The sequence below is a fragment of the Equus quagga genome, chromosome 11, assembly GCF_021613505.1.
Source record: "Equus quagga isolate Etosha38 chromosome 11, UCLA_HA_Equagga_1.0, whole genome shotgun sequence".
Lineage (NCBI taxonomy): Eukaryota > Metazoa > Chordata > Mammalia > Perissodactyla > Equidae > Equus > Equus quagga.
The window spans coordinates 56943839-56969677 of NC_060277.1; the positions used below are offsets into that span (position 1 = coordinate 56943839).

General features: G+C 49.7%; 1 protein-coding gene across 10 annotated transcripts in view; it reads right to left on the reverse strand.

The window, feature by feature from the left end:
* The window catches only part of TOM1L2 (target of myb1 like 2 membrane trafficking protein), a 113599-nt gene that overhangs the window by 24244 nt on the left and 63516 nt on the right, over positions 1–25839 (reverse strand). For 7 of the 10 annotated variants that reach the window (XR_006890799.1, XM_046677305.1, XM_046677303.1 and 4 more), the window contains 4 exons: positions 20668–20817; positions 11554–11688; positions 9964–10221; positions 6709–6825 (listed from right to left, as the gene is read on the reverse strand). Coding sequence is in view for 9 of the 10 variants with exons in the window: in XM_046677305.1 (XP_046533261.1) it covers positions 6709–6825; positions 9964–10221; positions 11554–11688; positions 20668–20817 (660 nt within the window). In the remaining variant the exon portion in view is untranslated. The remainder of the gene's footprint in view (positions 1–6708; positions 6826–9963; positions 10222–11553; positions 11689–20667; positions 20818–25839) is intronic. The other 3 variants (XM_046677309.1, XM_046677307.1, XM_046677304.1) reach the window with 1 other exon arrangement.

Sequence of the window (25839 nt, forward strand, 5' to 3'; positions counted from 1 at the left end):
GGCCAGTACTCGAGCAGTAGGTCTTGCCCAGCGCTTTGGAAGAAATGCTGCAGACCTGCCAAAGAGCGTGGGATGGAAGAATGGGAAAGCTGGAGCCGGGGACAGAGGAAAAAGGCGCAGCAGCACCTGACTTTCAGCTGTCTGCCACAAACCTTTCCTGGGCTACCAGGAGTGTTCCTTGCCGGCCTGAATGTGCTCCTGCCAGTACAGATAAAACCGGGACTAGAGGGTCTGCAAAAAATCTCTGATAAGCAATGCAAAGCCTGGAGCCCTGCGTTGGGGAGGGGAAAAGGAGGAGGTCAGTCACTTTCCATCCACAGTACAGGCCAATTTCAAGACACAGGACCCGCACACCAAGGGGTGTGTAGCAACATGTCATGGGAAACAAGTCCAAGGCCACCCAGCCCTGCAGAAGCTTGTGGCATCATGTCCTAGAGCCCATGGGCCTTCTCCACTTCTTAGAATAGCAGATGGCCTCAGACACTAGCCCACACTGCTCGGGGCCCCTGAAAAGTCAGCCCTCTGCCTGCAATGTCCCTCTCCTCCTTTTCCATCAAACAAATTCCTGGGGCCAGCCTCCCAGCTGAGTGGTTAAGTTCGCACGCTCCGCTTCAGAGCCTAGGGTTTTGTCGGTTTGGATCCTGGGCACGGACATGTCACCACTCATCAGGCCATGCTGAGGTGGCGTCCCGCATAGCAGAACCAGAAGGACCCACAAATAGAATATACCACTAGGTACTGGGGGGCTCTGGGGAGGAAAGGAGAGGAAGAAGAAAACAAAAGACTGGCAACAGATGGTAGCTCAGGTGCCAATCTTTAAACAAAACAAAACCAAATTCCTACTCATCCTTCAAGGCCTCAGGATACTTCCCCACCCCAACACAATCACAAAAATTTTCAAAAGTAGAGGAAAGCTGAAAGAATCTTATAGTGGATACTATATACCCTACACCTAGATTCTACCATTAACATTTTACAGGGCCAGCATTACCACATGTCTGCCCAGTTACCCATCTCCCTATCGACTCATAATGTTTTCCGAGGCCCTCCCCACCTCTCCCTCCGTAAGGCTCCCACAGCAGTCTGGACACACCTCTACTCTGCACTGCCGCCTCGTGTCACCCTATCATGAAAGTTCCTCCAGCAGAGCCTCTGGCTTGTACTTCTTTCCAGTAAGTGAAGACCAGCTCCTACCCCCAGCCTAAACAGCAGAAGCCCCGGGACAAAGAGCAGGCCCCAAGGATGGTCCACCAAAGTCAAAGGAGAGCTAAACCTGATCCCTCAGAAGACTGCAGGGAGTGTCTCAAAAACATGGCTCAGAGCACCCATAGCACCAGAACCACCAAGGCAGGGCTGGATTCAGTCCCTCCTGGGCTCTGGGGATCAAGTGGCAGGCAGCACGGAGCCGTGACTAGATTAGCTCCCCAGGCCTGCAGCACTTGTGGGCCTGTTTCTCCCTGGGTAAAACAAAGGGGTTGGAGGATTGGGGAAGCTCTGCAGAGGGTCACTGAGGCACCTTTACTGCATGGAGTTCGGGGGCCCCACCCTACGGCACGGAGTTCAGGGGCCCCCACCCTATGGCTGTCAGGGCAGCTCTGCTTTCATCTATTTTGAACATCGCGATTCTCTGTAGAATTCTACTTGTGGAGAAAAGGTTCCACTACTTTACAGAAATGTTTGGAAAGTGCTAGATGATATCTGAGACCTCTGCTAGTTCTAACATTATGACCTCAGCTTGGAGGAAGAATGAGACCCAAGGGCACAGAATGCAGTAATCTCAGGGACTGTAAGCCCAGAAACATCTGCTTTGGACTTGCATTTGCTGCCTCGCTCCCCACTGCCTTCAGCTGGGGCAGTAGGTGACAGAGCCCCTGACCCCACAGGCAGCGCCTGGCATGCTCTGATCCCAGAGAAGTACCTAGAGGCCTTCCAAAGAGCTTCTCCTAAACACAAGCCCAGAGAGTCTGGCCTGGGGCTTCTGAATCAGGGATCTCCGGGGTCTCCGCAGAGAGAAAGTTTTACCATCTCCTTGCTCAACCTTTTAAGTTACTGTCTTTAAAAAAATTAGACAGGAAACAAAACAGAAAAAAGACATAGAGACTGAAGAGGAGAGGAAGACCAGAACATTAAGATTTCTGGCACCACAAACGCCAGCTAGCCACCCACACGGCCTCCAGGGGGTGGGTCATCCACAGCCAGACCTTGGCTGGTGCAGTTCGGAAAGCTTCTTCTGCCTCCCTCCACCTCTAAAACATCTGGACAGAGCGACTCTCCTCTGGTCCTAAGACACTGAGAGCCTACATCTTGCCCAGGTCATCCTTCCCACTGTGCAACAGCTGGGACAGGAATTTCCTAACCGCTGAAGATTTCAGCTTTGGCCTCTTTGCCTGGTTCTCAACAGAGGGGAGAAGAGCTGGTCACTGCTCTTTGTACAGAAGCCCTCCATCCATCAGAACATCTTATTAAAATATCCTCTCTTTTCTGTCTAATTAATCCCAATGCCTTTATCTTTTCTTCAAGGGACAGTCTCATCCCCACCTCACAAAACAATCTTTTAATCATCTTTATGGGTATCCTCTGAACCCTCTCCTAGTTCTAAGGAGCACGGAATAAGGTTCGGAAGATCTGCTTTCCATAGCTGCAAAGGAAAGGGAAAGGAGAATAAATTCTTTGTTTAAGAGAAAGGGGGAATAATGAAGCTAAACATGTAGAATAAACCAGATTTCTCTAGAGAAAATGGTCCCGGCCATTCTGTTTTTTGTGAAATAAGACGCAAGCAGCAAGAGGGGACACACCATCTGTTACTTGAAGAAACAACATGGAGAAGGGCTTCTTTTGTTATCTATGGGTGGCCATGTAGCAATGCCCCTTTTTGGCATTGGTGGATTAATTAAAAGTTATTATTAATTGAAGACAAAGCTCACGAGGCTAATTTGGGAGAGACAAAGGGCACCAGGTGACAGCATCAAGATCTTTAAAGAATCTAAAAAGTTGGACTCAAAGGCTAAGGGCATGAACTTTAGCAGACATAGATGAAGAGTCTCAAATTTCAGGCCCGGACCCAAGTGCCCACACATAGGATGGGGAAGATGTGGCTTAACGGCCACATGAGAAAGAGATGGAAGGTTTTTAGTTGATGCAAGCTCTCGATTTTATAATGTCTGCCTCCTGCTGAGAACTGCCTTGGTCATCTGCTAGGTGGTTTACCAACAGCCCATTTGTACCATGGAGAGATTGGGCCACGGGAGAGTTTTATGGCAGTCTTCAAATACTTAAGGACCTGCTACGTGAAAGAGGAATTTGTTTTGTTCTGTTGTTGAAGAAGATGGACCAAGGCAGTAGTTACAGGGAGGCAGACTTGAGTTTGAGTGTGGAAGCGGGTGCCGATAATAATCACAGAAGCTTTGACTTGCGGACAACTTGCCTGTGCCCTAGCACTTTAACAGATGATTTCCAATCCTTCCAAGGCGAGAGTGATTACTCCAGGCTCCCAGGGGTAGGTGACTTGCCTAGCATCACCCAACTCGTCAGTGGTTGGACCTGGACATGAACCCAGAGATTCCTAGGCCTTTGCTCTTTTGGGGTTTTTTGTGTGTGTGTGTGTGTGAGGAAGATTAGCCCTGAGCTAACATCTGCTGCCAATCCTCCTCTTTTTTGCTGAGGAAGACTGGCCCTGAGCTCACATCCGTGCCCATCTTCCTCTACCTTATATGTGGGACACCTACCACAGCATGGCTTGCCAAGCGGTGCCATGTCCACACCCAGGATCCGAACCAGCAAACCCCAGGCCACCAAAGCAGAACGTGTGCACTTAACCGCTGTGCCACCGGGCCGGTCCCAGCCCTTGCTCTTTTGCCCTGCTTCTCAAAGTCTAATTAAACGTGTCTTTGGAATCAGAAGTGCTTCCACGGGCTGACGTGAACAGCCTGTCATTGAGGGTGTTAAGAAAAAAGAGGCAGGCACCACCAGGAAAGCTGCTGTCAAGGGAATCTGAGTGCAGGTGTGGAGCTGGACTTAGTTGCCTGGACAGTCTCTCCTAACTCAGAGAGTGAAGGGTTCTACACACAGGAGCCCCTGTGTCCCTTCTGGGCCTCCTGCCTCACTTTCCCCGCAGGCTCCAGCTAAGCTGACAGCACAGCATGGTGGAGTGGCCTCAGCCTCCCTCAACCACAAGTCAATCACCCACGAGTCCTTAGGCAAACAGCTCTCTCCACCAAACTTCCCTGCTGCTCTGCAGGGCTGGGTGAGGCTACACCTGAAAGTGCTTTGCTATGCGCAGGAACGCACACATGATTATGGTCAGCCACAGCAGTGCATCCTGGGGCTGACACCTTCAATTTCCTCTCGTCCCATTTCCTCTACCTCCTACCCAGCAATTTACATGCAAGTTGAGAGCAGCTTCTGTTGGCGTCAACATTTGGGTTGGTGACAAACGTGTTTATTTCCATGGCCCATTGTGAGCTCTGGACAGCTTCTACCCTGAGCAAGCTGGCTGCCCTTCAGCTCTACTGAGGGGCCCTCAGGGCACATTCTGATCCCATCACTTTCCAAGCAGACTGTGGCATTTTCCCATGTGGAAGCCTTGCCGTTCAGCATGGCCCTGACCCTTGGGAGATCCTGCCCGGCTGGCTTCTGACTGCCAGGGGAAGAGGAGGAAGAAAGATGTCAGGAATGACTGAGGAGCAAGGCCAGCAGCCGGGAGAGCCATGTCTGTTCACACAGTGCTGCCTAACTCCTGAATCTCCCGTGCTGAAAGGACAGCCTCCTCCACTGGCACCCAGAACCACTCTTTCTCTGATTTATAAGGTAACAGTGAGGGCTGGTAGGCTCAGAGTTGGAACACAACAGAGGGAAGGAAAACGTCATGGGAAGAAACCTATTTTTGAAAACTCTGAGCCGACGCCAGGAGATTAGGTTCTGTTTGTCTTGGCTGATGGGCTTGTTTTAAAACACACACACACACACACACACACATACATGCGCGCACACACACGCACACACAGAGTACTCTTGCTGTCTGGGTCTGCTCTGGCTTTCTGGAAGCATGCTGGCTTTGTTCAGCCTATCCCCTGCTGCCAGGAGCTCAGCTCTGTCCACTGCAAACCCCTGTCAGCAGGAATTCTGATGCTGACACAGCACAAAGCTGCCTCAAGAGGCCCTCTCAATTTCTGGACTGTATTTGGACTGATCTCAGATTCCTGTGCCTCAGGCAATGCCTGAAAGAATCCCCCCTCCCTCCCCTCAGGCTGGGAAGGGAGGCCAATGATGCATTAATAGGACACTGAGTCCCATGGAGTGTGGCATGTGGACAGCCAGATCTGCTGAACTGAGGCAAGCCTGGTCTGCTGCAGGTGTCAGGAGTAAGGTCTGGGAACTAGAGAGGGGCCACTCAGCGTTCCTTGCCCGGGCTGGCTTACGCTGCTTATCTTGGCTTCAAGAGCAGCCCGATGTCACGGTTTCATGGAGATGAGCTGTTTTCCTGTCTGTCTCCTGCACTAGGCAGTGAGCTCCCCCAGAGCAGGGATCATGGCCCATACATCTTTGTGCCCCTAGAGTTTTGCTCTGTGTTAGGCCAAGGGTATGCCTCCACCCACCCTCACCCCTAGGAGCTGATGGCTTCAGAGGATGAAGGGGACATGACAAGAAGCAGCTTGAGACCAGGCGCAGCCACTCTGGCTGTGTACACTCCTGAAGGACAGGGTAATTAGAGCTGAGCCTTCACAGGCTGCAAGTGTGTGCCAACAGCAGGGTGGGAGGTATGGCACTTAGGGGGCCAAGACTCACAACTCTGAGTATCATAGGAAAATAGCAGCAGCGGGCATGTTGTGAGGCACTCATGCCAGTTTGCCAAGCCAGTCTGGCTCCTAACCTGTTCACTCAATTATCTTGTCTCTTGCTGAAAAGGTCTGGCACTTGCAGTGCACAGCATCCTTTCTCCACCCCTCCAGAAGGCCACTGCTTCTGAGGGCAGCACCGCTGCCACTTGCTACAAATGCCAGAGTTGTGCATGGTGGAGATCTGGTTGCTAGCTCTGGACCTGGCTGGGCTGTGAAACATGCCTGAGGCAGGATCTCTGACTCTAGTCTGAGGGGGCCCTGTGGGCGAGGCCTGCTCCCAGACCTGCAGAGTGTCCAGAGGCAGAGAGGCCAGTTAGCAACAGATCCTTAGGAACCATAATGTGAGCAAGCCTCAGCCTAGGAATCCTCCACGTTCGGGAAAAGAAAAGCAGCTTCAGCCTCATCTCAGTCTCAGGAATGGGGGGAGGTGTGACTAGAAGGGCTCCTATGCGCAGGAAAGGTTGAAGGTCCTGTTGCAAATGTTCATCATGTAATGCTGAAGGAGCAAAGCGATACACAAAATCATACACACATCATCTCAACTACATTTGAAATATAAATAAACAGAAAAAAGTCTGAAAGAAAATACATCCAAACATTGACAGTGGTTATTTGTGGATGCTGGGATTAAAGAAAATTACTATTTTCTTCTTTGTACTTCCTTTTTCTTTTGATGGGCATGTACTCCGCAGTTGGCATTTTATAATCAGGAAAAAAATGTTATTAAGGAAAATAAAAAAGAGAGAGCCTGGCACTGGCCTCTGACCACTCCTGGGAAGTGTGGCGCTGAGTGTGGGCTTACACGGACTCAGTCCCTCCCTCACTGCTGCATCCCCAGGCCCAGAGCTTCCCTAAGATGAAGTGCCCTCACCTGCAGCAACTCCAGATCCGAAGAATCCTCCTGCCCGGGGACCATTTCTGTTAACATCTCGGACATGACTTTTGTGTTTCCTCGAACAACATCCAGTTCACTCCGCAGCCTGGCAATCTGTTCCGGCCGGAGGGAGGAAAGCAGGAAGAAGAAGTCAGTCAACTTGTACCTGGCTGGTGACAACCCCATTCACTGTGACATCTAGGTCACACTTCTGCATGAGTGCAGCAGAAGCAGCCTCTCATCTCACTCCAGTCTGTGCGTGAAGGTGACAGCAGCTCTGGGAGAGAACTAAACGGGGAGTGAGGCCGCCCCAGAGGGCCTTGGTTACCAAGTTTCTCATTGAAGACTCTGCCTGTGACACTGAGCAAGCACCGTGTAGGGAAGGAGCACTGGGTCCAGAGTGGATTGAGCTGGTTTGTAGTCTCAGCTCTCCTATCACAGGACCTTGAGTAGGGAATTAAGCTCCCAGGCCTCCTTTCTGCTCTTTCAAGTGAAAGTGGTGGAGTACGTGATCTCCAAGGTCCCTTCAGGACTGGGATCCTCATTGAAGAACCTAATAGTTATAGACTCTGGCTCCTAGAGGTTTATAACCTAAATACTATGGTCCTCTGAAAGGCCGGCCAGCATTAACTGCACTTTTTTGATGTGGCAAGAGTGAGAGAGAAGGACTGAGAGAAGAGTACAGGGAAAGCTCCACCCACCCACCCAGCTCCCACCAGAGACAACATGACCCCTTGAAACCTACCCAACCCACCCACCCAACAGAGCTCCCCAAGGCCTGGACCCGGGCAAAGGCCTGGGCCATCTCTCTTGCAGCAGGGACACCGTTAAGAGATGGACCTCAACTTCTCTGAGCCTCAGTTTCCTGACCTATGGAAAGGTGGTGATAATATCCACACCTCACAGGACTGCTGTGAATATCTAATGTGAAAATGCCCCTACAGTGCTGGCACACACATATACCCAATACTAACTGCGTCCTTTTCCTGCTAGAACATCCAGAAAGCTGGATTTTGCTATTGTTCTTAACCTCATTTTGACCCAGCCCAACGACACCTTCTCGCCTCAGTGAAGCCTCTTCTGACTCTCCCGTCTCTCCCTGAGATGAAATGGAGCACTCCCACCTCCTCCTACAGGCGCCCCCCGCCGTCCTGTGCCAAGCTTCTGGGAACAGGACCTCTGCTAGGCTGAGGTCTGTACTCTCAGTACAAGGACAGGGACAGGAGGCCTCAATAAATGTTTACTGGATGGACAGACGGATGAATGGCCAACCAGGATGACGGGCTAGGTGCTGAGAGGCTCTTCTCCACCTCTGGCTCTGCTTGATGGATGGCCCATGGGGCCTCCTCCCAAGTCTTGGCTGAGAAGAAGTTTCTGGCCAAGGAGGCTGAGGAATGCAACAGCTGGAAACCATGTGGGCTCTGAAGCCCTGGGGTCCTCTAGGCCAGGCTGGGTTCCTGCTTGTCATGGGTACCTTTTTGCCCAAGGGGCAATACTTGTGCCCTCGCATCCAATTCCAGAGCCTCCTCTCAACTGTTCTGGCTGCTGGGAGGGCTCTTCCTGAGCTCCCACACTGACAGTAAGTCAGTGGAGGGTCTCAGTGGCTGTCCAGCTTCAAACATGTCTGCCTTCCCTCTGAGCAGAAGGGAGCACAGTTCTGCCCATGAAAGCAGAGCCTGAAGGTAGAGACCCTCTTCCTCAGGACTCCCCTTTTGAAGACAGGTCCTGGACATTGTGGGTAACAAGGAAGGGCAGAATTGAGTGAACTGAGGCCCATAGTTAATGTAAACCCCTCATTTCAGCTGTGGGTTTCAACTTCCTCCCCTCAGCAGTGCACATAGATAGCACTTGAGTGATTATCATGAGGCCCTCTTCCAGCTGCCCATCAAGCCCATGACTGCCCCGTGGGGTAAGAGGGAAGGATTGTTGCTCCATTATACTGACAGAGGGGAGGTTAAATGATCTGGTCGGAGCTGCACAGTAAGCAGCAGAGTGGGAACTCAAGTCCAGGCCTGTCTGACTTCCAGTTCACCTCCTTCTGCTCACACCATGCTCCCTCCTCAGTGCCAGAGAGAGCTGAAATGAGCATGGCCATGGTACAACACTTCTGGTAACCAGATATAATCACTTGACCCCTCTGTTTAAATGAGGTTCTATAATAACAACATTGTCACAAATATTAAATAAGGATTCAAAAAATATAAACATGGGATAGATTTTTTTCAAGTCTGACCAATTCTCAAATTTTAAGTAATGGAAATTCTATAGATTCACCTAAAGACCAGTCTCCACAACTCATCTAAAAAAATCCAATTTGGGGTTAAAACAGCATTAACTTCTCAAGAAATGACCCAGGGAAGACTGGCAGAGTTTGAGATAAAGATAAAGACAGGAAGGGGCTGGCCTGGTGGCGCAGCAGTTAAGTGCGCATGCTCCGTTTCGGCAGCCCGGGGTTCGTCGGTTCGGATCCCAGGTGTGGACATGGCACTGCTTGGCAAGCCATGCTGTGGTAGGCGTCCCACATATAAAGTAAAAGGAGATGGGCATGGATGTGAGCTCAGGGCCACTCTTCCTGAGCAAAAAAGAGGAGGATTGGCAGCAGTTAGCTCAGGGCTAATCTTCCTCAAAAAAAAAAAAGATAAAGGCAGGAAGAGCGCTTCCTGAAGGCCTCCCTGTCCTTGTCTCTGCCTTCACAGGCACCTTGCTGACTGGGTCACTGGCCTCTGATGGCAGACACCTCTTACAGAATAAATCTAAACCTCAGCATGATGCATAAGGTCACTCACAACTCAACTCTGTTCCTTTGCTTTTGGGCCCCCTTCCACCATGATTTCCTCCCCTCCTGGCCCCTGTCCCTGCACCTATCCTCCAAAATGTTTACCTGCTGTTCCCTAGAGTGACATGCTCCTCTGAGCCTCTGAACCATGCCTTGCCTGACAAGGCCCCACTCCAGCTTTGAGACCCTCAGCGGTGTCAACTCCCTGGGCTGCCTTCCAGGCACTGCTCAACTCTGGACTCACAGAGCACTTAGGGCCTGCTCTACCACAGTGTGACCACACTGTCTTGACTGTCTTTGCACCTGTCTCCCCCACTTGATTCTGAGTCCTCAAGAGAGGGGGCTGGGCCCTTCTATCTGTGTGTTGCTGATGCCTAGCACAGTGCTTGGTCTGGAGAGGCCTCCGAATGTGTCGCCTGGAAGGGTGAACGCAGAGAGTCAGCTGGCTTGCCTATGGCCCAGAAGTATGCAAGTACCTGTTCTGAATTGGCCACGATGGGGCCAGTCACACTCAGAGCCGGGGCCTGCAGAGCAGAAGAGGGAGCAGGAGGAGGCGAGGAATAGGAGCCGGCACTTGTCTTCTGCTGCGACTGGGACCTGGGCATGGTCATGGCTGGATCCACTTCAGGGACGCTCTGGCATGGCAACAACAAAGTCCTCTGTTCACTTGGGCTGCCTGTGTGGCTGGGCCTGGCACCTACCCCACTCAGGACAGCACTTCTCGCCGCAGCTGCCTGCAGAGAGGTGGGGGGCCCAGCTCTACTGCTGATCTGTGAGGCTCGCAGAACCCCTCTTCCCCCTCTGCACCCAGTATCTCCATCGCAAAGGGGGCTACCAGTGGCTCCTCCTTCTACTTACCTCACAGACAACCAAAGCAATTCAGAAAGGCAGCACCAAGAGCACTCTGTGAGAGTTCTGGTCATGGTGCCCATTAGTAGGATCACCTTGGGATCCAAGTGGAGGGGGGCTGCTATTAAGTTTTGCTAATCACAAACCCTTATTTGGTACCAGAAGATTCCATTTTGGCCTTTACAAGTAGACTAATATAAACAGTAATTATATAATTTACCAAATGTTCATTGTAATTATAGGAATAACACTGTTCTGTGTCATTATTAGAAAAAAAAAACAGGTTATGTTTATTCCACAAAGCATAGTAAGTGGTTTGGAGAGACATAATGAAAATAATGCTTTGGAAAGAACAATTCCTTGTGCTTTCCCTTTGGGCATCTCAGATAATCTCTTAAACGTTAACTGTGTTCACACAAGAGACCTGAACAGGCACACTGGACTTCCCATCCCTGTTTCAGAGATGGGCAGATGGAGGCCAGCAAGGCAGAGCGTGCTGGGAGGAGGTGCCTCTCCCAGACCCTGGAGCTTCCTGGTTCTCCTCCAGGCCAGGGGCTGATCCCAGCCAGCAGAGGTACTGGCTTCCCTGTGAGAGGATGAATGGCGTCACCTGCATGCTTTTAATTCTGAAGCACAGAGTTGCCCCACGTGGTAAGAGCTTCAGCAGGAGGCCCCTAGATGGGCCTTCCCCAGGCTTTGGATCTCAATGCTGATGGAATTCAAGGGTATCTGGATTGATGTGGAATGCTCGTAGCTCAAAATAAATTTTAGATCCCTTTGACTTGCACAGTTGAAAAACCTGAAAGCTGCTCTTTGCCCCACGATCAGTGACGTTGTCAGCCCCTCTGCACTGCCAACACTGAGGTGCTGGCATCCCTATACCAGATTCCTGGGGGCCTCTGAAAAGCAGGTGCTAGTGACCCTCGCAGGATGGCTCCGCCCAAGCAGCCATTTCCATGAAAGCGTCTGCACGGAGCCCTTTATTATATTCTCCCACAATCAGTATGAAAACTAGGGGGAGATACTACTGCCACTTAATCACCAGTCAACCAGCTGTCTCACTCCTGCGGTCCCCTTGTTATTAAAAAGAAATGCCCTCCAGCTTTAAGAAGGCTGACGACAAGCTGAATAATTCAAATGGAGCAGCAGAAGGGTGGTGGCAGTGGCTTGCCAGTTCTGCAGTAGGCCTTTCTAGAAAACGCCAGCTGGAAGCTTACCCGCTGTGGTGTGTGTATGGGAGACAGAGCGTCCAAGTCTGCCATGGGAAACTCGACCCCTTTCCTCTTCAGCTCCTCATATATATGCACAACACCGGTGAGGTCAGGACTGCTTCGAAAGGCATCAGCCCACGCCTAGAAGGATAAAAGTCCTGTTAGGAATGTTTCTCACCGAGGGCTGTCACAGTGCCTGAAAATCCAAAGTAGCCCAGGTCTTTTCCCAGAGGCCAATGCTCTTGTACACTCGAACGCAAATCGCACCGGGCAAACCTATTCTGTCCTTCTCCTCCTGCCAGGGCTGCCATGATGCAGCTGGCAAAATCTTGGTTCTCAGTGGTGTTATTCAGCCTGAACAAAAACATAAAACTTAATTCAGCATGTAGTATTTCCTTGGAGAAGAGACAGAGAATTAACCCCTAAGCACTGTGGCGCATCCTAAAACGCAGATATTTCCCTAATCACAAGGAAATCAATTCCTGGTGATGTTTAGCTGAAGGGCATGAAGAGGATGCCTCATTGAGGCGCCTGAAGGATACCATCGGGACGGGAGCACTGCCGGTGTGCAAGCACGTTCATCTCCGCACTCTGCTCTGCAGAGCTCTCATCAGTGGAGGCAGGCGCCATAGACAAAGTGAGCAGAAAGGAAAGGAGAGATTGATGTGTGGCAGACATTAAGGCTAAGTCCAGATTTCCTCAGTAGCTCAGAGAATGCTAAAGCTGACACTGCCGAGCCCAGCCCTTCATCGAGGTGACAGGAGATGACAGAGGTTCAGGTCAAAAGAGAGCCTGGTGCTGTCCACAGTGTCAACTTACACACGCCCACATGGAAAAATCCAGTGGAAAGCACGACCACTAGCTTCCCTTAAATGAAAACAACAAAGAGAGGAAAGAACAAATAATCGAATAGATTGCCACTTATCACTGATTAATGAAACTCTTAAAATTTTTTTTAAAAAGATATTCTGTTCTTTGGAAGTTATAGAATATACTAAAAAAAATAAAAGTAGTATATCCAAAGGGCTCCCCTAAAACTGGGTCCAGCTCTTTGGGAGCCTTTCTTTGCCATACACACCCAGAGGAGGAGGCAGAGCCTCTGGCGCCCAGAGTTCTGTTGCCAATTCTATTGTTGTCGCAAGCATTTAATTGCCTCCCTGGCTCCTACAATGCGTTCCAACCAATCCTGCGGCTCTATAGAAACTCTATCTCCAACCAACAGACCCATTTGAAGTTAAAAGGCCAGTTTCCAAACAGCCTTATTAATTATGACTGATGCATCTCACTACAACCGTTAAGTCAGTCTGGCTTCCTTGGTCCACTTCTTTAATTTGCATACTCAGGATTTAAGGCCCTGCATCAGGACAGCCCCTCTTGGCCAATACTTCCTCCTGGATTCTGAGTAGGACTGAAGGTGTCTGCAGAGGCCTGTATGGAATGCTAGCTGGAGAGTAGCCTCAGCAGAGGCCTGCCCCCTGGGGGGTGCCCCAGAGCCCCCTCCTCCACTGGCTGCTTTGGCTGCAACCAACTGATTCAAACACAAGCTGACTCCTGTGACTCTAGCTTCAAAATGTGTAAGCATTTTAGTTTAGGGTCTAAACTTTAGAGTTTAAGACCAGTTTCACAGCCCACTGTGGGAGGCTGGGGAGAAAAAAGCAAGACAGCTTTTCCTGGTGCTGCTTCAGGCCTCTATTTCTCTTTTTTTTTTTTTTTTGAGGAAGATTAGCCCTGAGCTAACTACTGCCAATCCTCCTCTTTTTGCTGAGGAAGACTGGCCCTGAGCTAACATTCGTGCCCATCTTCCTCTACTTTATATGTGGGACGCCTGCCACAGCATGGCTTTTGCCAAGTGGTGCCATGTCTGCACCTGGGATCCAAACTGGCAAACCCCCGGCCGCCACAAAGCAGAATGTGGGTACTTAACCACTGCGCCACTGGGCCAGCCCCCAGCCCTCTATTTCTGTGGGAGGACAAACAGCTCCAGGGGACCCTTTTTAATTTATCTTGCTCTCCATCCCAGCAAAATCTGAGATAAGAAGAATGAAGATTAAAGAACTATCACTCTTCTCTCCAGTCAGTGGATACTCCTTGGGGGATTTGCCCAAACAGTGAGTCAATAGGCTCCCCCCTTTTTTTTTGCTGAGGAAGACTGGCCCTGAGCTAACATCCATGCTCATCTTCCTCTACTTTATACGTGGGACGCCTGCCACAGCATGGCTTGCCAAGCGGTGCCATGTCCACACCCAGGATCTGAACTGGCAAACCCCGGGCCGCCGAGAAACTGAACATGTGCACTTAACCACTGTGCCACCGGGCCGGCCCCTAGGCCCCCCCCTTCTATCCCACCAAGAGGGGAGGGAGAAACACATATCCTAAGTGGGCCCAAGCAGATTCTCCTCCTCCCAGGAGCTTGGCCCTGGGCCCAGGGAGAGCTGGGCTGCTCTCTTTGGGGAGGTGAAACTGTCCTCTATAGATATGGGCCATGGGAGGCAACCATGTGTCAGCCTGGGACCAGGGAGCAGACAGTCTATGTCCTTGGAATGGTGCAGCTGGTGTTCTGAGAGGTGCAGACACACAGGAGAAGACTCAGAGGGCTTTCCTGATCCCTTCTGTCCCTTCCCCAGGCCCAGTCACACCCCAGGGTTCTGGGGAGCCCTGCCTTATCATGACGAACTCTCTCCTTTGCCTAGGCAAGCTGGAGTTGGCATCTGTTATTTGCAACCAAGCAGTCTTAGCTAATCTACATCCTTCCCACCTGCTGCCATGTCAGCCCCTGTGTGGGACCCCTGTGCAGTTTAGGTGAGGTGGCTGCTAACAGAGCATATGCTCATGGCAGCATTCTCTATTGAGCAAGATTCTGATGCCAACAGGCAGACCAGGAGGGAGGCACATTTCAAGGAATAGTCATATGTGGAAATGCAGAAGTGGGAGAAATCCAGAGATTCTGTGTGCCTCTAGCATCTTCCAGGGATAATGCCCAAATACCTGTGCTCCTGTCTTCTTTCCCACGAGGTCATAGCTTTGAAGGCACACACTGAGCTTCGCCCTTGCACAGACAGCAGTCGGTCAGCATTTAGACTGTCAAGTTAGACTGAATTCAGTTCTCATAGTTACTAAGCATTCTCATTGTCCTACTTCAGAGAAGAGAGGAAGATGGCCACTTAGGCTGTCGAGAGACTGAGGTGACAGTGATAAAGCAGGAGCCCCTCTAGACAGCTGACGCAGCTGAGAATCAAGAATCCACTCTAGAGGAGACATGGCAAGCCTTAGAAGGTCTGGTTCCCTTTGGGTTCTCAACCTGAAGCCAAGGAGCTGCAAAGGTGGCGCTGGCAGGCTGCCCCATCAGAAAGCAGAGTGACAAAGCAGCGCTGACACTCTCTGAGGAGTCCTTGTCACAGGTGCTGGCTGGTTAACAAGTCAGTGGCCACCTCACTGCTCCTTACGTAATTCTCCCTTTTCCTGCCTGTGCCTATAGAGTTACGGGGTTGAAAGACCCAGAGGAAGGTCTAGTGAGGAGAAGAAAGAGAGAGAAATTCTTGTTTTTTATCTCCTTCATTCCTTTGGATTGTACACCAAACCCCAGACTAAAACCCTATACAAACATGAACCATATCAATCATTTCTGTATCTCTCAAGTTTGAACAAAGTTTTAAATCATCAAATTTCAGATCAATAAAAGACTGCTGATTGCTAATATAGGTCCTGTTCTTTGGACAAAAGGAGGCTTCTGCCATGCTTTGCTTATGCCCTTGGACTAGACTTCCTGTTCCCAGTGACAGGGTCTGCCCACCCACACAGAATCTGGCGAAAGGCTCAGCCACCAGGCCTCTGACACCTTCCAAGAACACAAAACCTCCAGCTCCTCCTGCCCCCACCCCCTCTCCAAACAGCTCACTTTCTTCAGTGGAAAGAAAAACTTTCAGTGGAAAGAGAGTATTTTTAGACTCTACTGCTGAGGCACAGGGGATGGGGTGAGGTGGAGGGGTGTGAAGAGAAGGGGGAGGAAGGAAGCAGAGGCATGAGCATGATGAGGTTACTGTACCAGAATCATGATATTTCTGTTCCTGAAAATAATTCCAAGGGAAAGGCTGAGGGATGGTGTAGAGTGGGAATATCCTTGTCTTCTCAAAAATGAGACTCAACATGAGGAAACAGAAAGGAATACAGCCAAAAGGCCAGCCAAGGGACCATATGAAGACTTACAGGCTAAAGCTAAAAATTGCAGGCAACTCAAAGGCTGGGAGTGAGAGTGTTGGCAGGCTGCTCACTAGGTTGCTCTGCTCGCAACATCTCTCCTCCCATGCTACCAGGGAGACTGCCCCACTCCACAAAGGCAAACACCTGTGGCAGGGTTAGCCCCGAGCCCTCACACCTGAGTCAGGTAAAGGCTTCCAGGACCGTACTGCCATAGAGCTCCCACACTGGGCTCGTCTAGGGCAAATGGAGGGTGGTCTTCCCTGGGCATTCTGAAGGGCAGGGCCTCCGGGGTACACAAGCCTGGGCAGGGTGTCTTCTTTGGGGGGCTGGGGGAGATGGTGCTTATGGATGGCTAGAGAGCAGCCAGAGAACCTGATGCCTCAAAGAGAGGAGGAATGGAGTGCAGGAAAGACACAGTGCTGGAGAGGAAGGAGGGATAGGCATCCCCTGATTCTCTTCACACCTGACCCAGAGGGCTGCTGAGGGCAAACGTGGCAACTGAAATGCCAATCTTAGGCTGACGATGCCTGTGATCAGCATACTAGGAAGGGAATCAGAAAGGATGGTGGACTGTGGGTCAGGGGGACATGCAAGGACAAGCTCTATCACCCATTTCCCTAGAGGGACAGGGGGAACATTAGAAAATCTGCTTTGGAGACTGACCCTTTCCCTGTTCCCAACGTGGCCGCAGCCCTGCTTCCATCCTCAGGGTGCAACCAAAGGGACAGTGGGCCCAGGCCACAGGCTAGTAATCAGAGCCACAGGTTCCACCCCTGCCAGGATTTCGTGGGTGGGAGTGGGGTGGCACTTGTCTGTACAGCCCCTTCGCCTTAAAAGCTTTTCAAGTGCCAATACATTCAGAATTTAGGGCTGCCCCTCGAATACTCAAAGCTGGCTCAAGTCGTCCCTGGCTAGGCCCTGGCCCGCTATCATCCACAAACCTCTGTCTCCCCGTTAAATTGCCAGCTCCCCATGGGCGGGGCCAGGAGTGACCTGGCTCCACTTCCTGGCAGCAGGGTTCTGAAGAGCACCAAGAAAAGTCCCAATAATGAGGACAGTGAGAAAGACTCTGTCACAGTTCTGGCACCCACACATTTAGCTGAACCTCTTTTCAGTCTGGCTGTATTTATATGATGGCCTGCTGCCTACTCACAGGTTGGCAAGAGACGTCCATTGTTGTTTCACAGTGGGAGCAGCACTTTCTTTCCCAGGGGGAATTATCAGACTCTCTGGGGGGCTTGTGCAGTTTTTAAAAGTATATTCACATGTAAATAAAATCATCATCTTTCTCAAAGGGGTTTAAAAAAGGCTGCACTATTTCTACATACTCATCAGATGGGCTATAATGAAGAAGATGGAAAACACCACGTGCTGGTGAGGATGTGAAGCGGCTAAAACCCTCATACGCTGCTGGGAGAGAACGCTGAACACCGCTAAACTGGGAATGTGGGCATTCCCTGCCACCAAGTAATTCCTCTCCTAGGCATTAGGTTGAACCATAGGAAATTGCTAATATTCAACCATTTTTGACCAAGAAAGATGGCAGTTTCACATATTCAACTTAATAAAAATAAATACGTATGCTCACCAAAAAATATGTGCGAGATGCTCATAGCAGCATTTTTCACAGTGGCCCAAAATGGGAAATACCAAGTGCCCATCAACAGTGGGAGGGGTATATAAATTGTGCCACATTCACCCAGCAGGACTGACACAGCCATGTGAGCAATAGGAACGGAAGGCCGATGATCATACCCCGCCGAGGTGAGGCCTGCAGACACAGCAGGGCCAGACACAAGACACGATAGATCACTACTGCATCCCAAGTCCATGCAGACGAAGGTCAAGAACAGGAAAAACCCATCTATGCTGTGGCAAGTCAGGCAAGTGGTCACCCCAGAGGGGTGAGACTTTTTGGGTGCTGGTTATACTCTGCTTCGCAACATAAGGGTTGGTTACATAGGTACGTTCAGTTTGTAAAAATTTATCAAGTTGTAGATGCTTTTTTTATGTGCAATTTCCTGTATATATTTTATGAATCAATAAAAAGTAAAAAGAAGGATCCTGTTTATGCTTTGGGTCACCACATTACAGAAGCCAAGCCATCTGCTAGCTCTGAACGCTGCCTGCTTTGCTCCGTGCTGGTTGGCCCTGACAAAGCTGAAAGTTCTTCAGGAAAGCTTCAATATCTGGAGAGGAGAAACTCTCCCCAGTTAGGTCATCAAGTCTGCCTGGAAGCCCCCCTACCGAAAGCCCCTTGCGTTTACCCAGTTGGATTAGGGAAACTGAGTCCCGAGTGTCCTGGCCAGACAGGAGGCTGCGAGGCCTTCAAGGGCCCCCATCCCGCTCCAGCCCAGGAGGGTGGGTGTACATGCTGCTGCCAGGCCGGCAGGGGGAGTCCTCAGAACACAGGTGTGGGCCGCAGTTCTGCTGCAGGCTGATCTCAGACCCCATTTTACAGATAAAGAGGTAGAAGCCCAGAAAAGTTAAAACACCAGCCCTGAGGTTACAAAGCAGTGCTGAGAGGAGATGGTGACCCCAATGGGAAAGCTTCAGAGGTCAGGGCCAGTGCACTGGCTGGCATCCTTGCCTGCGAGAGCCAGGGGCCACAGCTAGTGCAGAAGGCTCTCCTTGACCTCAGCCGGGATCCCCAAACAGTCAGCAGGGGCAGTGCAGATCACGACCCTTGCCATGGCTGTGCTTGCCAGGGGCAGGGGTACTGGGCCTGGCTGGGGGTGAGGGAAGCTCTCATCACAGGAAGTGCTCCTTCCAGGAGACCTCTCCTGTGGCGACACATAAGGGGTTTAGGCTGGGGTGTCCCTCCTTTTGTGAGAAAAAGTGGCTATTCGTTTTCTTGACATCAATTACTGGGGGTGTTGGGGCAGGGGAATGTACTGGGGAAGTCCCAGAATGAGGGGGGTGGAGGGGGGGGGGGGGGGGGATGGGGAGGGCAGAGGGTGGGGTAGTATGTGCCTGTGTGTGTGAGACAGAGAGATGGAAGAGAGAGAGACATGCTGGGTGGGTAGAATGAAGGGATAGGGACAACCTAAGGAGGCATGGGAGGGGGCTCGGCTGCCAGCCACACTCCTCCCCTTTCTGAGAGCTTCAGTGAACTGCATCCATCCATTCATCAGGAAAAACAGCAACTTCCTGACCACCTGCTCTACACAGTCGACTACTCTAGACCCTGAGGATATAACGTCCCTGGGCTCTCAGGGAACTCAGAGTGAGGCGGACGATAGAAAAGTTAGCACAGAAGTACTTGAAGACCATAAAAGAGGGTGCTGGGAGTGAGATGCGTGCTGTAATTTGGGTGGCGGGGAGGCCTCTGTGAATGATGGAGAGGAGTCAACTGCCCCAAGAGCTGGGGACGACTTTCAGGCAGAGGGTGCAGACGAAAAGGACAGACAGAACCTACAGACTCCTGGGCTCGAGCCCCTCTCTCCTCTCCAGCCTCAGGTGGCACCATTACCTCGAGAGCCCTGTGCCCACCCCTAATCACACTGCCCCCCTGCCTTCTCAGCCCCATTTCCACCCCCTGGGTTGGTCTCCTCTTGGCTCCTGCAGGCCCTTGTCTTTCCTTTACCACAGCACTATTTGCCCCACATTGGATGTGCTTGTTGATGTATGTGCCTTACGTGATGTATGACACCCTGTGTCACCAGGGTGCTCTGTCTAAAATCCAGATGTGACTTTGTAAACCCAGCTCAGAAAGATTCAATGTGTCCCCACTGCCTACAGGACAAAGTACAAACTCCTCAGCATATATGGCCCAGAAGCCCCTGACCAGCCCTCTGGCCTCATCTCCTGCTTCCCTCTTTGCCACAAGCCTGGCCCCAGACATTCTTCACTACACTCTGGTCATTTCCAAGGTGGCTCACCCACATAATTGTTGGCAGGAGGCCTTCGTTCCTTACTGATTGTTGGTAGGAGGCCTGAGTTTCTCACCATGTGGACCTCTTGAATGTCCTCATGACATGGCAGCTGGCTTTCCATAGAACAAGTGACTCAAGAGAGAGTAAGGAAGAAGCTGCAGCACCTTTTATGACCAAGTCTCAGAAGTCACACACCATCTTTTCAATATTCTATTGTTAGAAGGGAGGCAGCAGGTCCAGCCTCAAGAGTAGGGGAATTAAAGTGCACCTCTTAAAGAGAAGAGGATGTTTGAAAACCATCACCTGGCTCCTCCAGCTCTAGTTGAGCCTTCATATGAGGCTGTCCTGGCCAATATCTTGACTGCAGCCTCATGAGAGCTCCCGCGCCAGAATCACCCATCTAAGCTGTTCCTGAATTCCTGACCCACAGAAACAATAAAATAATAAGCATCTGTTGTTTTAAGTTGCTAAGGTTTGGGGTAATTTGTTACAGAGCAATTAATAATGAATACATCCCAAGTATGTCAACTGCTCTCTTTGATGTTTCTGGGCCTTTGCACATGTTATTCTCTTTGCCTGCAATACTTCTTGCACTCTGACCTTTCCACTAAGCTCCTGGTCATCTTTTAGGGTCCAAAGGAAATGTCATCTCCTGAGTGAATCACCCCTTAAGACCATCTCCCCTCTAACCTGCCCCACCTGCCCTGTGACTCACCAGTCCTGCACAGGGCTCTAATATGGCCCATCCTACTCCACATTGTCCCTGATGGCTCAGAGACCTGTCAGGGCCCTCCACCTGCCCTTATGGACAGTGGAGGGCCAGGTATCCAGAAAACTTCAATGAAGGCTCTGTCAACTGGCTGGAGAGCCACCACTTAGGGTTTCATTCCAGTGGGACGAGTGTAAAAAAAGTAAGTGTTTTGCAACAAATGTTTAAACCCAGAAGCCTCCATTCTTTCCTCCGAATGATGGGAAAGCATGTGGACTCACTGATAAGAGGCTCTGTCACACTCTGTCCCAACAAACTGGACAAGGGGAACTGACACACCTGGATCAGAGCGAGCACTTTGTCCTGTACAATGGTGGGAGGGTTGTTCTTGGGAGAGATGATTTTGACCAGAACACTGTCGATGAAATCTCGGTTGGCCACGAGAATGTGGAAGCGGTGGCCACAGTTCTTCACACATGTCTCCAGCACCTGATATGGGAGGAAAGGAAAGAGAGGTCACCACCATGGGAGCTGGAGGAGCCGCCAGGAACTGAGGAGGGCAGCCGAGTTTCCACCACCCCCTCTTTCCTTCTCCCAGATCATCTTTCTGACGGCCTCCTCCAGAGTCAAACTGAGACAGCACACGCATCCCCATGCTCTAATTTAGTTATTCCTTGGGGATGACCGCAGCACCTTGCTGACCGAAGTCTTCTGTCCCTGAACAAGAATCAGGCAGTGAGTTGGTAACTGAGGCACCAGTTTTACATGAGAAAGATGCTGGTGTTTTAATGGGATCCAAATGACTGAGTGGTCCCTGAAAATTAGCATTTTAGCTCCTCTCTCTGGGCTTCTGGGTGTGAGGCATTAGCTAATGGGACAAAGGCTCTGTCACAAGAGAAGGCTGCTGTGACAGCCTGATTTGCCTAGTGAGTTACGGGACCTTGTATGTGAGGAAGCAAACATGCACGCACAGGCACGCACGCATGTGCGCGCGCACACACGCACACGCGCACACACACACACACACACACACCCCTTGCACAACCCACACAATTCTGCTTCTGCAACTAAAACTGGCAGTGACAAAGGATTTTCCACCCTTAATAAACGGTTTGTGGGCCTCAGCTGCCAGGTGGCTTTAAGGTCCATTTTCACTTCAAACCCTGCCCACTCCTCCCTTGTCTGGAGAAATGAGTTACACAGGTCTTAGCCCCTCAGAAAAGCACAGTGTGTGGGCTCTGGCCAATGGCCAATATGGGCCTGAATCTCAGCTCCACCACTTTCTCCCTGAATGGCCTAGGACAGTCTGAGCCTCAGCTTCCTCATCTGTGAAGTGGGCACAGGAGTGCCGCCTAGCAGGACTGTAGTAAGGATGAGAGTGTGTGTGTTTGAAGCACCTAACACAGTGCCCTGCATGGGGGAGGTGCTAGCAAATGAGGACTATGATGATAAATGTTCAGAAGCCTACTGTACACACTAGAGTAAAGAGGGACAGCTTCTCAGTCCCCACAGGACAGGGGAGAGGCCTGCTGGAATTCAGAGGTACCAATTGGAGGATCTTCAGCCTGGAAGACAGCTTTCTGAAGTTCTCAGCTCTCTGTAAACCAATCCATACAATCACCTGGCCCTTCCCACACCAGCAACCCCCAATGCCACAGTTAACTACTGGGGAATGCCTCCTTGGAAGGAAGTCACCAGCAACAGGTGACATTTCTGACTATGCAGTTATCCTCATTGGCCCAAACTAACCTGACCACTGATTACCTTATGCAGCCATTCCACAGGGCTGGGTTCATACGATGAGGCATTACCTCGACAAAGCATGGCCATAAAGAAAGGTCCAAATGCAGACTATATGCCAGGCAGTCACACTGTATATAATTTCATTTAATTCTCACAACTAATTAATTCTCTTTTAGAGGATGTTATTCTTTCTCTCTTTTTTCTAGAGTTAGGCTTAGAAAGGTGAAGAAACTGGTCAAGGTACAAGTTGCTGATCAGTGCCAGAAGCAGGATGGGAACTCCAATCACCCACAATGAGGCCACAGGGCCATCCCTCCCTCACAGCTCTCCTCCAAGATCAGCCGAGAGTCCCTCAGACGACAACATGTGCTGGATTTCTTGTTCCCTGAAGTGGTTCTTGAAATAACCCTGTAAGGTGGGTATTATCCCATTCTAGAGATGAGGAAACTGAGGCTTAGAGGTGCTAGTAACTTCACTGAGGAGGCCAGAGCTGGGATTTGCCCCAGGCCTGGCAGCCCCTTAGCCAATCATAACTGTTCCTTTCCTACTGCTACTGCACTGTGGGAGACTCCACGTTCCGCTCCACTTGCTGAGGAGGACTCGAAAGCTGGGCATCCATGAGTCGCTGAGGTTTTCCTCAGCCAAGGGCACTCTTTCTTAGCCTCTGCTCGTGCTTGATTCCGGGTGACCATGAGGTAACCAACATTCTCTCTCACAGTGACCGGTGGGGGCTGCCAAGATGAACCAGCGGGATTCTTCCTGCCCTCAAGGAACTCACAGTCGCTCTACTTCCTAGGATCCTCCTAACAGCCTACCAGCCAGTATGCAGGCTGCTGTGGCTGAGGTAGGTGGTGGGAAGAATCATTTATTTTGTGAGAAGCAGGTGGGAAAGGAAAGGGCAGGGGGCTGGGGAGGAAAGCACATGTGGTAGGAAAGAACATGGAAAAAAGAAGAGCAGGAAGGTTAAGGTGGGGGGTGGCTGCGGCTCCGCATCCATATGCAGAGCAGCTGTGGGCCAAGATGCACTTCTCATCTTCAGGGAACACATCCCTATACTTTCCTAGACAGCAGTCATTAAAGTCAGTGTGTCCTAGCCTGGCCTTTGGGGCTCAGGTACACAGACTTAGAAATGCCCCAGACAGAGGTGGCAGGTGCTACAAAGCAGCTCTGAAGCCTAGCAGAACAGGAGATGCAGGAGGTCCTCCCTGGCTGGCAAGGGCCACACAGCCAAGGAAGCCCAGTGGTCCACTTCAGGCCACTCTGCCAAAAAGGCCATTAGCAAGTCAGTCCCTGTGGGTTACAGGGCATGAAACACACAGTGACAATTTTCTAGAATGTAGCCAAAGCCCACAGAATAAGCAAAAGGCGCCTTGAAGCAACAAGATATAGACACTTCAAGTCCACACCCACTAAGGCCCAGGCAGAGAGCCCTCAAGACCTCTGACTAACTCCTACTTTGGGTAAATATTAACAATCTTGGCAGGTGCAGACATCAAGGTAGGAAAGGCCCACAAGGAGCAAGAAGACAGAAAGAAACTAACAGGGTATGTGAAGACAAAGACAGAGAAGTCATAAAAGCAGGCATGAGACCATGCAACGTCCCCAAGGCCAGGGCCTTTGATGTAGGGACAACGGATGTACACATTTCATCAGTCTCCCAAAGGCATCACTAGATTTGCAGGGGAGATCTGACTACAATAAAAAAACAAAAACAAAAACACTTAGAAATAAATTTAACCAAGGAGGTGAATGATCTGTACCCTGGAAATTATAAGACATTGATAAGAGAAACTGAAGATGATAGAAATAAATGGAAAGATACCCTGTGTTCATGGATTGGAAGTATTACTATTGATAAAGTGTCCAGACTACCCAAAGCCATCAATAATTTCACAGAAATAGAAAAAATAATCCTAAAATTCATATGGAACCACAAAAGACCCTGAATGGCCAAAGCAATCCTGAGAGAGAAGAGCAAAGCTAGAGGAATCACACTTCCTGACATCAAACTATATTACAAACCTACAGTAATCAAAACAGTATAGTACTGACAGAGGGACAGACACATAAACCAATAGAACAGAATCAAGAGCCCAGAAATAAATTCATACATATATGGTCAACTAATGTTAGACAAGGGAGCCAAGAACACTCAATAGGGAAAGGATAGTCTCTTCAATAAACGGTGCTGGGAAAACAGCCACAAGCAAAAGAATGAAATTAGACCCCTATCTTATACCATCTACAAAAACTACCTCGAAATGGACTAAATCTAAGACCTGAAACTGTAAAACTATTAAATTTAAACTGTAAAATGTAAAACTATTAAATGTAAGACCTGAAACTGTAAAACTACTAAAAGAAAATATAGGGAAAGTGCTTCTTGACATTGGTCTTAATTAGACATTAAACGGAGTTAAACAGACATTTTTTCCAAAAAGACACATAAATGGCCAACAGATACATAAAAAGGTGCTCAACATCACTAATCATCACAGAAATGCAAATCAAAACCACAAAGAGATATCACCTCACACCTGTTAGAATGGCTATCATCAAAAAGATGAGAGATAACAAGTGTTGGCAAAGATGTGGAGAGAAAGGACCCTGGTACACCGTTGGTGGGAATGTAAATTGGTGCAGCCACTACGCAACACAGTGTGGAGGTTCCTCAGAAAATTAAAAATAGAAATACCATACAATCCAGCAATTCCACTTCTGGGTACGTATCCAAAAGAAATGAAAATAGGATCTCGAAGAGATATTTGCATTCTCATGTTCACTGCAGCATTAGTCACAATAGCCAAGACATGGAAACAACTAAAGTGTCCACTGATGGATGAATGGATAAAGAAAATGTGGTATATATATATATACAGTGGAATATTATTCAGCCTTAAAAAGAAAGGAAATCCTGATTTTTGTGCCAACATGGTTGGACTTTAGGGTCATTATGCTAAGTGAAATAAGTCAGATAAAGACACACATGTATGCTCTCACTTAGACGTAGAATCTAAAAAAGACAAACTCATGGAAACAGAGAATAGAATGGTGGTTGCCAGGGGCTAGAGGGCAGGGAGAAAGAGATGTTGGTCAAAGGGTACAAACTCCCAGCTACAAGATGAATAAGTTCTGGGGCTGGTCCAGTGGTGCAGTGGTTAAGTTCACATGTTCTGCTTCTCAGGGACCTGGGGTTCGCTGGTTCGGATCCCGGGTGCGGACATGTACCACTCGGCAAGCTATGCTGTGGCAGGCGTCCCACATATAAAGTAGAGGAAGATGGGCATGGATGTTAGCTCAGGGCCAGACTTCCTCAGCAAAAAGAAGAAGATATAGGATTGGCAGTAGTTAGCTCAGGGCTAATCTTCCTCAAAAAAACAACAAAAAAAAGCTGTTTAAAAAAAAAAGACAAATAAGCTCTGGGGATATAATGTACAGCACAGCGACTATAATTGATAATACCGTAGTACATACTTGAAAGTTGTTAAGAAAGTACATCTTAAATGCTACCACCACACACACACTAAAAAGGTAATTATGTGAGGGATGGAGGTGTTACCTAACCTTATTGTGGTAATCATTTTGTAATATATACGTGTATCAAATCATATCGTATACCTTAAACTTATATGTTATACATCAATAATATCTCAATAAAGCTGGAGGGAAATAATAATAATAACAAAGACAAAATAATAACAAAGACAAAGATCAGGAAAGGTAAAACGATGCTTATTATGCTCTGCTGTAGGAAGTAGAGGCAGAGAC